We start from the raw sequence: 13,429 nt of genomic DNA, 5'->3' as shown, positions 1-13,429 counted from the left end.
GAAGCACACAGCCAACTACAAAATGCCGATATATTGCGACTACAAGCTCGCGGGTCGATCAAACCATGCGGCTCTCGGACGGGAGGACCCTAGGCTATGCCGAATATGGCAGTGAAACAGGCTATCCGCTGATGTTCATGCATGGCTATCCCCAATGTCGTCTTGAGGCCTCTGCTGTAGACCATATCTTTCGTCGGCGCAGAATTCGTGTAATTGCCCCGGATCGCCCTGGCTTCGGTCTCTCCACATTCCAACCCAACCGGCGCATTATGGACTGGCCCGACGATATTCAAGCCCTGGCTCACCATCTCAGCCTCTCTCGTTTTGCAATCATGGGCGGCTCCGGTGGCGGGCCCTATGCATTGGCGTGCGCGCGGGTGCTCCCTCAAGACATGATGTCCGCGGTCGGTGTATTTGCCGGAGCGGGCAACTGGAGGGCTGGGGCTCATCATATGCCTTGGATCTATCGTGCGTCAATGCTAGCGGCAGAGCACTGGCCAGCTGGTCTACGGGGCTTGTTGACCTTTGTGGTATGGATGCTTAGAAATGGGTTGAATACACAAATGGCAACTCGGAGAGTCAATTATTACCTGCTAAAGGACCGGGACCAACATGACGAATCGGTTGAGGAACGAAGAGATCAATTGCTGCGCATATTATTTGAGCCTTTTGCACAGGGCGCTGGCCCCGCTGCATACGAGGCGAAGCTATTGTCACAAGACTGGGGCATTGAGTTCGGCGACATTACTTACAACAACCTCCACATCTGGCATGGAGGGAAGGATTGGAATTCGCCGCTGCCCATGACGGAGTACTATGTCAAACTTCTTTCTAACAGCCCATCCTTCAAAGTGTTCGAAGGCGATACACACTTCACGATTCATAGGCATCTGGACGAGATCCTCTCAGAGCTGATTCCTGAGAGCTCTTAGCATGGCAGCAAGAGCCTAGATGCGCCATTACATTAGGACAGAGAGAGTCCGCCACTGTAATTCTCTGTTGTAATGACCATACCATGTACGTTTAGTTTACTCCACTCAATCCATTGTCCATATATCATATTTTGCTCGGAAATCTATTGGGGACAGTCGTGCTGTAGCATCCCGGACACAGTCTCTGTTGCATTGGCGGAGTACATACAATCCTGGCGATCAGAGTATGCAGAAAATCACTTCACTATCATTAAACTATAGGAATATCAGTTGCTGGACTGGGTTACCGTTGTCAGACATTGGTATAAATTCCGTTCCCACAAAGACACAGGAGCCATAAAATTTCCAAGACTGGTGTGTAGAATATGATGTCATCAAGTCCCTGGGTTAGGAAGGTGGTGTGTGCATAGTTTGACACAACACCCCAGTTGATCTAGATATAGAGTTGTGCATGTCGTTGGGGAAGAGAATGGGATACTTCAGGGCCTGAGTCACTAGGAATGGATTTTGGCCAAGTAGACTGTTTGATACGGTTTGATCTTGGGCGAGCCCATGACAAACAGCTAAAATATCTGAATAGATAGACCCGAAGCCATTCAGAATTATTAATTCAATTTGATAGTAAAATGAGGGATGCTCCACGAGTTGAAGGGTTTAATCCATTGCTGCCTGAAATCCAAGGCGAAAGAACTAGCCATGTTGGGGCTAGCGTCACCGCCCTTGACCTTCGTGTATTGCTGAAGCTTCTCTATTTCCCAAATCAAATAGCAGACGTCTCAAATACACAAGATCGCAGCTGAATCGCTCAGTAAAACGTATATTACTGAGATTTGGACAATCTGACACACTTTGCACATGCACAACACTGTTGTCATTGGCTGTCGTTAACGACGCGACCTATCTAAGCAACATGCCTTCCGGCCGCAGGTCTGGCCGTTTCAAAGGTCCCAGGGCTGTATACATTGATGATCCATTCAAGGCAGCTGGGATCAGTGATGATGAGGTCTCCACCAATCAGGAAAGTTCTCGCAAGGGGAAAAAAAGCGCGCCCCGACAGAAGATTCAGCCTCAGATAATGAATTTGTCGCTGGCTCAGGCGAAGAAGCTGATGAGGGAATTGAGGAAGAAGACGAGCCAGAAGATGAGCCGGAAGATGAAGTAGAAGAGGAATTACGATCAGAAGCCGATGCCTCTGACCCCGAAGAAATGGAGATCGACAGCATCGAGGATACTCCTAGGAAAGACCGCTTGACGTCGTACCAACACGATGTGAGCTTCAAGAAGCGAAGAGCCGATGGAACAATTGTGCCATCCGCTGAAGAAACACACATTCGTGGCATTATCGAACCTAGAGATCACTTGTCCAAAGGCGCCTATTACACTCTCACTTTCGGTTCCGACGATCGAGATCTGATGCCAGCTGTTCACTTCCGAATGCGATGGAACAAGGGTCTAGATGCCGTTTTCCCCTCTCGCTTCACATTGGAGGAGACTGAGAAGAAGCCTGAATATCTATACGGGCCCACATTTGGGGTTCACCCGGATGATGTTATGAAAGAAAGCACCCGTGGATGGGACTGGTACCACGACAGGGATATCGGCGGAAGTTTCCAGAAAAGACAGCGCATTGAGACGATTGAAGAGTCGATGGTGTTCCAAAATTACCTGCCTCAACCAGATACGCGAAAACATGGCATCTTACTGGGACCGCATAATAATCAACAAGTCTTTGAGCTGGGATATCATGAGACTTTGGACTTTGGAAAAGCTTGGGAACAATCAGGCTCCAAAGCAGATGAATCAAAAACTGGGACCAAAAGGACTCGGGAAGGTTGGATGTTGAACATCGGTCACAAGGCACATTGCATGACTTGGGCTCCAAACCAGAATGGTCTGACCCAGTATCTTGCTGTGGCGGCGCCGATTACAGAAGATCAGAAGAACCAGTACAAACCCGAAGATAGTGAGCCTATCTCATCGTTTCAACCCTCAGAGCCTTTCCCTAGTGCCCTGCAGATTTGGGAGTTCAAAGGCAAACCGAGTGAGACTCCTACAGTGACTCTCGATATGGACTTCAAACCCCGGCTTCGACAAGTCTTGTGTGCTGACTGGGGGGACCTGAGACGCATGGTATGGTGTAATTTGCCTCGGACCGAACGAGTGGAGGACGGAGAAGAAGAAAAAGAATCCATTGGTTTACTCGCAACAGTTTGGGGGGATGGATATGTCAGAGTCCTGGATATAAAAACAGCTAGAGGGTCACAAGAAACAGAGTTTCGTGGGTGTCCATTTGGAGAGATTTTCACGAGTCCCGCTAATGTGCAAGATATAGTCAACATCAAATCGCCTGCGTTCGAGGCAAGACCGCCATCAACAGTCTCCACATGTGTCACTTGGCTATCCCCTAGTGATCTTGTAGTGGGATGCGGTAACGGTTTTGTGGCTATCTGGAACATCGAACCTTCCTCTGCGCCCGAACCTCTACCTTATTTCTATCGGCCACTCCACGCCACTTACATACTCAGTATCACATCGGCATACCCGGTCCATCCCCAACTAATCATCACTATTTCTATGGACGGCGAAACGAGGATGTGGTCTGTCCTCGATCCCACCAGTGAAATGACCTCGACGGGCCGCATGCGAGGGGCATCTCCCTTCTTGAGCTATTCTCCCATCTGCCAATCTGTTGTTGCCGGGGATGAAAACGAATTCGCTCGCGTAATTCCAATTCGACGGTTTTTTACCACCACAACCATTGCGCGGCTCAGCAGCACCATCTCGGCCATGGCGCAATGCAGTAATCATCACCCCTGTGCCTTGTTTGGCAGTGCCGCAGGTGAGGTCGTAGGAACAAATCCCTTCCGACGAGTTGTTTACAACAAGGAGCAAATCTGGCAGCAGATATGGTTCACACATGAATGGATTCCCACCTCCAAGACGGATACTGTGGGCACTAGTCGGTTTCACGACGGATACCGGGCAGAGAACCAGAAGCTGGCAAAGTACAAGCTGTTCGAGACAAACCCTGTCAATGGGATGGGGACCTCGACGATCTTCGAAGAAAACACCCACGTCACAGCCCTCGGGTGGAACCCCAACCACCATTGTGCAGCATGGGCCAGCGCTGCGCTGGGATGTGGATTGGTGAGAGTGGAAGATCTTGCCATCTAGTGCCACAGGGACAATCAGGACAGCTGTGTTGATGAAACAGGAGATCTGCCTGGATTTTCCTGTCGATCAGGGTCATGAGGACATCATAGTTGATCTATGAAAAGAAACTAGGCGACAGTGAAACGAAATATACCATGTCAGTTGTGTCACAGTGGATCCTCGGAGCCCCCAGCCACACCAATTGCTTACTTAACGTCGCCGTGGGAACCCCACCACAATATCGTGGTTGGCAGATTGCGCCATGTGGGTTTACTTAAATCGAGCTCCACCCAATTAAAATTAATAGAAGCCAATTAAAACCGAATTAAAAACATAAAAGCCATGGCTGGATTGTCGTCAACCCAGCCACCGTAGATCCCAGCCGCCTATTTTTGGCCCAATAGAAGTACACTTCACCGTGATAGTAGATCTTTTTCATATCACTTTTAAACCCGGACTTGAGTCCTTCTCTTTCATTCTCAATTCTCTATCTTCCATCCAAACCTCTCTTCCAACATCACTCATATCTCCATTCTCTTGTTTACATTTCGGCCTTCAGTTTCAAGCGTCTTTATTTTTCAATTACTATTGCAAGCTTCGCTCCCCGTCATCATGCATTTCTCTTCTACTGCACTCCTCGCCCTTTGCTCTATCAGCGTGACCTACGCGGCGCCTTTCGCCAATCCCGAGAACGAAGACCTCGCTCGCCGCGCAGCCTACTCCGTGGTCAATGCCGATGAAGACTCTTCCAGCTCAGTTGCACGTGAAGTCGACACTGTCTTCGAAACCTCCACAGTTACTGCCCCTGGTGCCGCCCCAGTGCCCATCACTGTGACTGTGACTGCCACACCTTCTAGCGTGGCCCAGTCCTCGACTCCTGCGGCTAGCTCTACTCCGTGCTGGGAGACTCCTAATGTTCTTCCAACCGCTGGCTCTTCCTCTTTCTTCCGCCGGGGCCTGAGAGCCGCTGGTCAACCTGCTCTTTTTGCTCGCGAGTACTCTAGCTCCTCTTCTGCTTCGCTGTACGCGAGCGGGTATCCTACTGCCTCTGCCGCTGAGTCTCTCTATGCTCGTGGCTGGTACTCTTCTGCTGCTACCCCCTCTGCCTCGGCGACTCCCCTCGTGGCTCGCGGCTTCGGTGATTCGTACTCTTCCGCTTCCGTCTCACCTTCCTCCTCCGTCGCTGCCACTTCCCTCGTCGCCCGTGGCTGGTACTCTTCTGTTGCTACCCCGTCTGCCTCGGCGACTCCCCTCGCGGCTCGTGGCTGGTACTCTTCTTCTGCTACCCCCTCTGCCTCAGCGACTCCCCTTGTGGCTCGCGGCTTTGGTGACAGGTCCTCTTCCGCTTCCCCTTCTTACTCTAGCGTGAACGTCCCGCTCTCACCTACTCCCCTCGTTGCCCGCGACTCGTACCCTTCCCCCTCCGGCACTGCCTCCAGCCCGAGCGTCCTTACTTCAGCTGCTCCTCTGGCTGCCCGCGGCCCCTATGGCTGGTACTCTTCCGTCCCAGGTGCTACCTCTGTTGCAACACCTTCTGCCTCTCCCGCTCTTGTAGCCCGTGGTGTCCGCAGCTGGGGCTCTTCCAGTGTCTCTTCGCCTGTCTCCAGCACCTTCGTTGCATCGGCTACTCCTGTGGCCTACTAAGACAGACGACATGAGACAAGCGATTTAGCTTCTTACAAAGGAGCACGAGCAAGGCTTTTCATGAACTGATGAAATCCTTGATTTATGGCACGATATGATTGCAACAACGAAAAAGAAAAAGATTGCGAATGACTTTGATTTATCCCCATGATGGCTCTGGGGATGCATATTTGACTGGCGTTTTTACCGGAAGCGATATTGAAATGACTACAATTCTTCATGTGTTTTCTACTTTTTGTGGATATGGGATTGGGTTGTTCTTGCGTTGGCTTGGCCTACATAGACTGGATTTGAATATTTGATGGGTCCCCGAATTACATAGAATGGTTGCACGATGCACCGAAAAATGAAATGAAAATTTTTATGACAATATTTCTGATATCATACATAATTCTCCGATCACAAGAATTCTACATAAATATTGTCCACAACTTCCTTGGAATGTTCCTTGGAAGGTTAGGGTCCACGGGTAGATAAATAGCTTATGTAACGCGGTGCATGGTCCACGGGTGGCTTGCGCAGTGGTTGCCCCGAGAGACGCGGCCGTAAACAGCACATCCCATCATCCCTCCGCTCACATTCAACTTCGACACTTTGTGACCTCCAAAGGTCTTTTGTGTTGTTGCATTTTTTTTTTAAATTCTTCAGGTTTATTGTTCTTATTTTTTCTTTGTACCTGTGATTTCAACATACTTCGATTGCATGCGCAAAGGCTGGCCGAGGCTCAACATCGATAACAATGCCGGGGACAGTGGCAGACGGACCTACGGTCTCCATGTCTTGTATGTGGTACCACACTAACGTATCCTTGAACGCACTGACAATTATTCTAGTTGCCAACAATTTTTGGGGCAAAGAAGATGCAGGACTTCAACCAATGTTGGACCGCGTGCATGGTTCAAAGATCACAAATGACGAACTGAAGGTTTTCTACGGCAGTACGTGACATGCATGCGGCCGCGGGGGCATCGAATGCTAACAGGTTTATAGTTCGAGCCTCCATCGAAGATGAATACGCGCGAAAACTCCAAGCCTTGTGTCGCAAGTCGCTGGGATCATGTGAGACGGGATCACTCCGAGCCTCACTCGACGTGGTTCGCGGCGAGACTGAAGCCATTGCTAAGGCACACGCCGCAATCGCGGGACAAATGAAGACCGAATTAGAGGAGCCACTTGCTGCTTTTGCTAGTGGTATCAAGGAGCGACGAAAGATCATTCAACAGTGCATCGAGCGCTTACACAAGACCAAAATGCAACAGACACAGCTTGTCAACAAAGTGAGTAGTTCAGTGGGCTGATGAGAGGTACAATACTAATTCTACAGACGCGTGATCGTTACGAGCAGGATTGTCTCCGCATCAAGGGATACCTCGCGCAGGGCCATATGGTCATGGGCCAGGAAGAGCGCAAGAATAAGGCCAAGCTGGAGAAGACCCAGATCCAGATGGCATCAAATAGCCAGGAATACGAAGCGGCCGTCAAACAACTCGAGGAGACAACTGGACGCTGGAATAAGGAATGGAAGTCAGCATGCGACAAATTCCAAGACTTGGAAGAGGAGCGTCTGGATTTCACAAAGAGCAGTCTGTGGACCTACGCGAACATTGCTTCAACTGTTTGTGTCAGCGACGATGCCGTATGTTTATTCTGCCCGGGCTTGATTTGCAATACTAACTCGACATATAGTCATGCGAGAAAGTCCGTCTCTCTTTGGAGAACTGTGAAGTTGAGAAAGATATTATTTTCTTCATCAAGGACCAAGGAACTGGCCAAGAAATCCCGGATCCACCCCGATTCATCAACTTCTGTAAGGATGATGACTCGAGCTCCGATATAGATGAAGCCGAAGGCTACTCGGTAGCCCAGTTCCAACGCACCATGAACCCTGCATTCCGCACATCTTCTCCTCAACCCTCAACATTCGATTCACACCATGACCCACAGTCAGACCTCGCGGGTCAAATGGGACATCCTGCTCCTCCTGCCGTTAGCAATGCGCCGCTACCTCAGCAGCAACCGCTACCGTCACAGCAGCAGCAGCCGTTCATGCAGCAGCAGCCTCTCATGCAACAGCAGCCTCCCGTGCACCAGCAGCCTCCCGCCCAACAGCAACCTCTCATGCACCAGGAGCCTCCCCTGCAGCAGCAACCGCCGCTACAACCACAACCCCAACAACCTGCGCCTCTAGACTTCCGCCGTGGCGGGGCGCCGCCTCCTAACTATGACCCCGAGCAACATGGAGAGATTGGAGCTGTTCCCCACAATGCATACCCTACAGACGGCATGACTATGTTCTGTCGTGCCGGGCCACCCTCAGAGCGAAGCTCAGCGACCAGCGCATATCGCCCGTCTAGCCGTGACTCTCAGAGCGAAGTTTCGAACCCAACCTCTATCTCCAGTGTCGAGGAAACCCCTACCAAGAAGTCTGTAGCAAAGCCAACAAACAGTGCGCCGATGCCAACCCCCGGAGATGATAAATCACCAAAGAAGAAGAGCGCTTTCTTTAGCAACAGCCCCTTCCGTCGCAAGAGTCGTCATGACAAAGAAAGGCCTGCTATTTCTTCACAGCAAGTCATCTCTCCACAGTCGGTTGCTTCACCCCACCCCGCGTCTCGTGGTGGTTGGGACTCGCCGACAAAGCAAATCAGTCCGACGAAGCAAATGAGCCCTCCCAAGCAAGTGAGCCCACCCAAGCAAGTGAGCCGGCCTAAGCAAGTTAGTCCACCTAAACAGACTAGCCCAACCAAACAAGTCAGCCAAGTCAGGCATGCAGCAGGCCCGCAGGGTCGTGGCTCTGGCAGCCCGGAGCCTGTTGATCCTCGAGCCAACTTCCAGCTCAATGTTGGGAATAATGTCTTTGACGTTGCATCCCCAGAAAAGAGCTCACCCCAGAAGGGATCACAGACAAGCCAGGCATCTGAAGATGATTTGGATCCCATTGCGCGGGCTCTAGCAGACCTCAAGACAAGCGGGAAGCAGTCAGCCACTCGAGTGTCGGCAGATAGATATCATGGCATCTCCACACCCACTCCGTCGGCACATTCATCGACCTATGGTGGAAGCAGTGCTAGCGTTGCTGCTCCACCACCAGCATACAATGATCCCACAGTCAAGCGACTTGGCGCACCTCAACCGGCCTTTACGGCAAAGCAAATGCACAAGACAACTCAGAAGTATACTGGTCAAACTCAGAGCATGCTACGAGGACAAAACAGCAACATGGGTTCTACCCATAGCGGTCAAACCCAAGAAGCCCCCCGAGCTAGATCGCCAGCACCAGCACCGAGGCGTAGCATTAGCCCTCAGGTTGCTTCTCCCCGTGTGGATACTCGGATGAGCCAGAACAGTGGCAGGGGTCCAAGCCCTAGTCCGAGTAGTTACCAGTCTAACAGCATGCGAAGTCAATACAGCCAATCGCCCACTCCCCGTCGTACTCAAGACCCACCTTACTCTCCAAACGATTTTGCTCGGAGGGCCTCGCCCGCTATGAGCCACCGTGCTGTATCCCCACAGCCCCAGTTCAGGCAGCAAGCTCGTCCTTCCAGTTCTGGTGGCATGGAGCTGCAGTTGTCTGGAAACCACGATATGTACGGTTCCAGCAGTCCCGGTGGATATGGCGGCTCGGCTCGAGGAACCAGCCGCCCCTCATCAACTTATGGTGACGGCCCGCCTATCGGCCGATCCCGGAGCCGTACTATGGCTGTTGCAGAGCCTGGACGCAAATTCAGCCGCGATGGCCGTCCAATCTTGCACTTTGGTAAGCATTTATTTCTCCTCTCGACAATGCGTTGTTAGTATCTAACTTGATTTCAATCTCACAGCTCGTGCCATGTACACCTATAATGCTGCCATCCCTGAAGAGCTCAGCTTTGGCAAGGGCGATGTCCTTGCCGTTCTCCGCCTGCAGGATGACGGGTGGTGGGAAGCCGAAGTCACCAACGCCCGTGGCCACCCTGGTCTCGTGCCAAGCAACTATCTGCAAATCATCTAATACCCCATTGATCTCACGACCCGCCACGACCCTCGGAACCTTCGGCCTGACGGTGATGCTCTTCCTCATGTTCTCACGTAGATACCATGCCTTTTCGTCGACTTTCTTTGCACATTGACGATTTCATTCCAACTTCGCTTCTATTTTTCTCTCATTCTCAACATGGTGCTACAGTCCCGTCTTGACATCACTGAACAGCCTGTTTAATCTTATTATTCTGTTCTTGCGGATGTTTTTGGAAACTTTAGCGTGTGTGTTATGGGAATATTTTTACTATGTGCTTCGTGTGAAATTGTTGAATTCTTTTCTTTTTGTCTTTCTCCTTCTCTCGACAGAGATCTGTTCGAACGAAATTGTATGATGAGCAATCTCGGGCCATGAAGACCTTGGCACTTCATGGTCTTTTCTTTTTCTTATTCCCCCTTCTTTGCTCCGTTCTCCGTCATTTGCTTTGGGCTATCTTTGGACGGTCGTTCAATTGTCATGCAGGATATGATATGATTTGTTTTAATTGATGTTCTCCTTTTCACTATGTATTTTCCATGATATATGTAAGCAGTATGCATATCATGATAGCAGTAGCTCAAATTGAATGGAAGACCGTCTCCATGTATAATTGACGATTATCATTTATAGCTACCCTCTGACTAGATCTGATAGACTTTAAATTTAGCTTTATAGTGCAGATACGTCCCACGGATACCATAGCCACCTTTGGAATCGGTTCATGGCCTTGAGCCACAGCATCTGACTCTCTCCCTCTCTAATCATTATACTCTCCCATCAGCCTTCTTTCCGCCGGCACACTGATTTTCTGTCTGATCATCCCTGAGCTTTATACCCTAGATACGGGTTCGCACCGACTTTTTGATACCTTACAAGTACTGCGCTAAATCAAAATCACAGTTTCTGATCTAATCCCTTCGTCTTCAACTGAAATTTGAACAAAGCACTATGGCTCGGTTAGACCAGCTGCCTTCCGAATTGGTTTTTCTTATTGCAGAGGACTTGCCGAACGAAAAAAACATCAACGCTTTTGTGCAAACCAACCGGAATCTATACAGTCGTCTTCAGCTCTTCTTATGCCAACGGAACATTAAGAATCATCAAACCTCACCCTTACCCTGGGCCGCCAGGAATGGGTATACTAATATGACGGTAATGCTACTCGATGCCGGTGCAAATATAGCCGCATTTGAGACCCCGGAAGAGACAATTGGTATCTCAAGAAACCCCCAAAACCCTTTACTATTTGCCGCTCAAGGAAGGCATATAGTCACCCTCAAAACTATGCTTTCGGAAACACGGTCTGATCGAGCCTGCTCACCAGCTCAACGACGTACTGTTCTCAACTGGGCTATCTACTCTCACGATCAAGAGCTTGTCGAGTTGATGATCAGATATAAGGCACCATTAGACCCAGCGGGATATGGGCCGTTCTCTGCCCTAGGTGCTGCTGTTGCCTCGGGTTACGACCTCATAATCCCCCGTCTTCTCAAGGAGGGGGCGCAACCAGGTTATTGGGAAAACCCGTGCCCAATCGCGAACGCTATCTATACTGATCAGCGACAAGTCGTCGAGCTTCTACTGAAGCAAGGCGTGCGGCTTGTTTCCGACAGAGCCCTATGCGATATAGTACGCCGAAACGACAAGGATCTGTACGACATTTTGGTCAAATATAATGCTTTGGAGGTAGATGTTTTCGGCCCTCAGGCATTGTTTATGGCAATCATGCACGGGAATTATGAGATGGTCGAATCGCTGATTGAGCAGGGTGCGAATCCGCATCTAGAATGGCAAGTGATTTACGGTGCCCCAGGTTCGTCGTTTTACGGCACAATAGGATTTGCCATATATTTTCACCACTTCGAGATTGCGAAGCTTCTGCTAGCAAAGGGTGTCCTCCCATCTAGAGGAGACTTTCTTCTGGCGGAGGTCAGGAGGCCATTTCCTCTATCGCAATTCTCCTATAGAGATTTGCCGCAAAAGAACAATGTGTTCGATTACGTCCGGTGGCAGATATCTGAGAGATATAAGAACGGTCTTGGGATCAATGTGATGGAAGCAAACTATTGGAGCAAAGATAGCTTCCCGGAAAGCTACGTGAGAGATCTACTATGAAATTTAGATGGCTCTAGAAAATCTCGAATTGCGTGAGGAGGAAAGAAACTATCTACAATGCTGGAGACTAAAGTACTGGGAGCAAACAGAGGGAGGTTATGTGATCTTCTACACACTACGACTGCTTATATATAGCTAGAGTGAAATCCCATATATGGGATTGCCACTAGAACAGTTAAATAAGCTGGGAAGCTTTTTGCAACAATATGACTATATAACTGATTTGATTTCTACATAATAACGTCAATTATTGGCGAAGAACTATACGTTATGTTAATGACATGGAGGCTCGAACATCCAATATAATTAGCAAAGGTAGCAAAAATACAGGTAAAAAAAGGCATGGCTCAGCAGGTAGACTATATAGTAGGCAGCCAAGTACAGGCCTGGTACGTTGAAACCAGTATTCCTGGTTAAAACTCCTACATTTGCTAATACTTAGTGCGAATCTGTTGCGCCTTGATTGAGAGGCTCTTGCAACTTCCCGTCGTATTTTTGTAGAACATGCATTCGCACGTACTATATGATGAGAACTATCAATTTTCAGCGCGGGGAATCCGTTAGTTATATATGCCAAATTCTAGTTTACATAACGAAGTTGTTATGTCCAAAGTAACCAAACTCGGTCGCTCATCCACTTCAATAAGGAAAATATTACCAAAATACCCAAAATCTTCCCTGAAACAAAACATCAAGCCATCCGTGGATGGAGTCATTCAAATGACAGCCATAAAAGCCGAACCGAAAAGAAGGGCAATCAGTCCGAGGCCAGACTTGGAGATTGGCTGGTTCGTAATGGCAGCGTTTGGGGAAGTCGAGGCAGCAGGCGAGGCCGTGCTAGTAGCAGTGCCCGAGGACGTGGACTTAGAGCCCGTAGTGGTCGAATTTAAATAGCCAAGAGTGCAGAAGCCGTAGAGTCCGTAGGCGTTCTGGTTTTGGATGCAGTCCCCGAGCTTGTAGGGGTCTTGCCCATTGGCGAGACAGTAGATGCCACAGCCGTCCGCATACTGGGTGACCGACGCGCCATTGCAGCACTCTTCCATCACTTTGGTCATGTTCCCGGCGGGCATGGACGCACAGGCCGGAGCTTCCTCGGGAATATGCCAGAAGATACCGCGATTGCGGGTGTTGCAGGCATCTCTGGTTCTGTTTATGGCCGCCTGATTGTCGGTAGATAAGAAAGCCATTTTGAATGGAGATTTGGGGGGCAGATTTGAACAGATAAATAAAACATAACTTTGGAAGGTCAATTTATAAGCCTATCATAAATTCATCTCACACATCACGTGCATTCCTCCTACAGTCAAACTCTGTTGAAATCCAGGGATCGTCGGAGGGTAAATATTTCGAAAGTAAAGGAGTTTCTAGTGTCTAAAGTGGTCAGGATCTCCAGGGCTTCCAAGGAAGGTTGCCCGCATTTTTGGGTCATGTAATTTGTAGATGCGGCTCAAGCGGGGCCCGGGGCCACCTGGGCAGGAACATTTCTGTATTATGTAATCTCATTGGTGCGTAAAACAGGCAGAATCTCGACTAAAAAGGCGGAAGATAGGGTTGAGCTACTAATAGAATTCATAAACCTCTACTCCCC

At 49.6% G+C, this 13,429-nt stretch overlaps 6 protein-coding genes across 6 annotated transcripts; 5 read left to right on the top strand and 1 right to left on the bottom strand.

Moving 5' to 3' along the window:
- Positions 1-65: 65 nt before the first annotated feature.
- Positions 66-932, top strand: N7471_002909 (alpha/beta hydrolase; the record flags this gene model as incomplete). The annotated part of the gene is made up of 1 exon (XM_057275629.1): positions 66-932. The coding sequence occupies one exon, from the start codon at positions 66-68 to the stop codon at positions 930-932; it is 867 nt and encodes a 288-aa protein (XP_057140267.1).
- A 910-nt stretch (positions 933-1,842) lies between these two features.
- On the top strand, positions 1,843-4,106 carry N7471_002908 (transcription factor TFIIIC subunit TFC6; the record flags this gene model as incomplete). The annotated part of the gene is made up of 3 exons (XM_057275628.1): positions 1,843-1,954; positions 2,005-3,210; positions 3,265-4,106. 3 exons carry the CDS (start codon positions 1,843-1,845, stop codon positions 4,104-4,106), a joined length of 2,160 nt encoding a protein of 719 aa, XP_057140266.1.
- Positions 4,107-4,697: 591 nt separating this feature from the next.
- N7471_002907 (uncharacterized protein) lies at positions 4,698-5,729 on the top strand (the record flags this gene model as incomplete). Its single annotated transcript, XM_057275627.1, has 1 exon — positions 4,698-5,729. The coding sequence occupies one exon, from the start codon at positions 4,698-4,700 to the stop codon at positions 5,727-5,729; it is 1,032 nt and encodes a 343-aa protein (XP_057140265.1).
- A 609-nt stretch (positions 5,730-6,338) lies between these two features.
- On the top strand, positions 6,339-10,241 carry N7471_002906 (formin-binding protein HOF1). The gene is made up of 6 exons (XM_057275626.1): positions 6,339-6,511; positions 6,563-6,667; positions 6,720-7,006; positions 7,054-7,365; positions 7,416-9,486; positions 9,551-10,241. Exons 1-6 carry the CDS (start codon positions 6,469-6,471, stop codon positions 9,718-9,720), a joined length of 2,988 nt encoding a protein of 995 aa, XP_057140264.1. The 5' UTR covers positions 6,339-6,468; the 3' UTR covers positions 9,721-10,241.
- Positions 10,242-10,674: 433 nt separating this feature from the next.
- Positions 10,675-11,841, top strand: N7471_002905 (ankyrin repeat domain-containing protein; the record flags this gene model as incomplete). Its single annotated transcript, XM_057275625.1, has 1 exon — positions 10,675-11,841. One exon carries the CDS (start codon positions 10,675-10,677, stop codon positions 11,839-11,841), a length of 1,167 nt encoding a protein of 388 aa, XP_057140263.1.
- A 716-nt stretch (positions 11,842-12,557) lies between these two features.
- Positions 12,558-13,028, bottom strand: N7471_002904 (uncharacterized protein; the record flags this gene model as incomplete). Its single annotated transcript, XM_057275624.1, has 1 exon — positions 12,558-13,028. One exon carries the CDS (start codon positions 13,026-13,028, stop codon positions 12,558-12,560), a length of 471 nt encoding a protein of 156 aa, XP_057140262.1.
- Between the last annotated feature and the right edge of the window lie 401 nt (positions 13,029-13,429).

This window comes from Penicillium samsonianum (genome assembly GCF_028829775.1).
Source record: "Penicillium samsonianum strain IBT 33392 chromosome Unknown utg000002l_segment0_segment0, whole genome shotgun sequence".
In the NCBI taxonomy this organism is placed as follows: Eukaryota; Fungi; Ascomycota; class Eurotiomycetes; order Eurotiales; family Aspergillaceae; genus Penicillium; species Penicillium samsonianum.
This window is presented reverse-complemented; position numbering and strand designations above follow the sequence as displayed.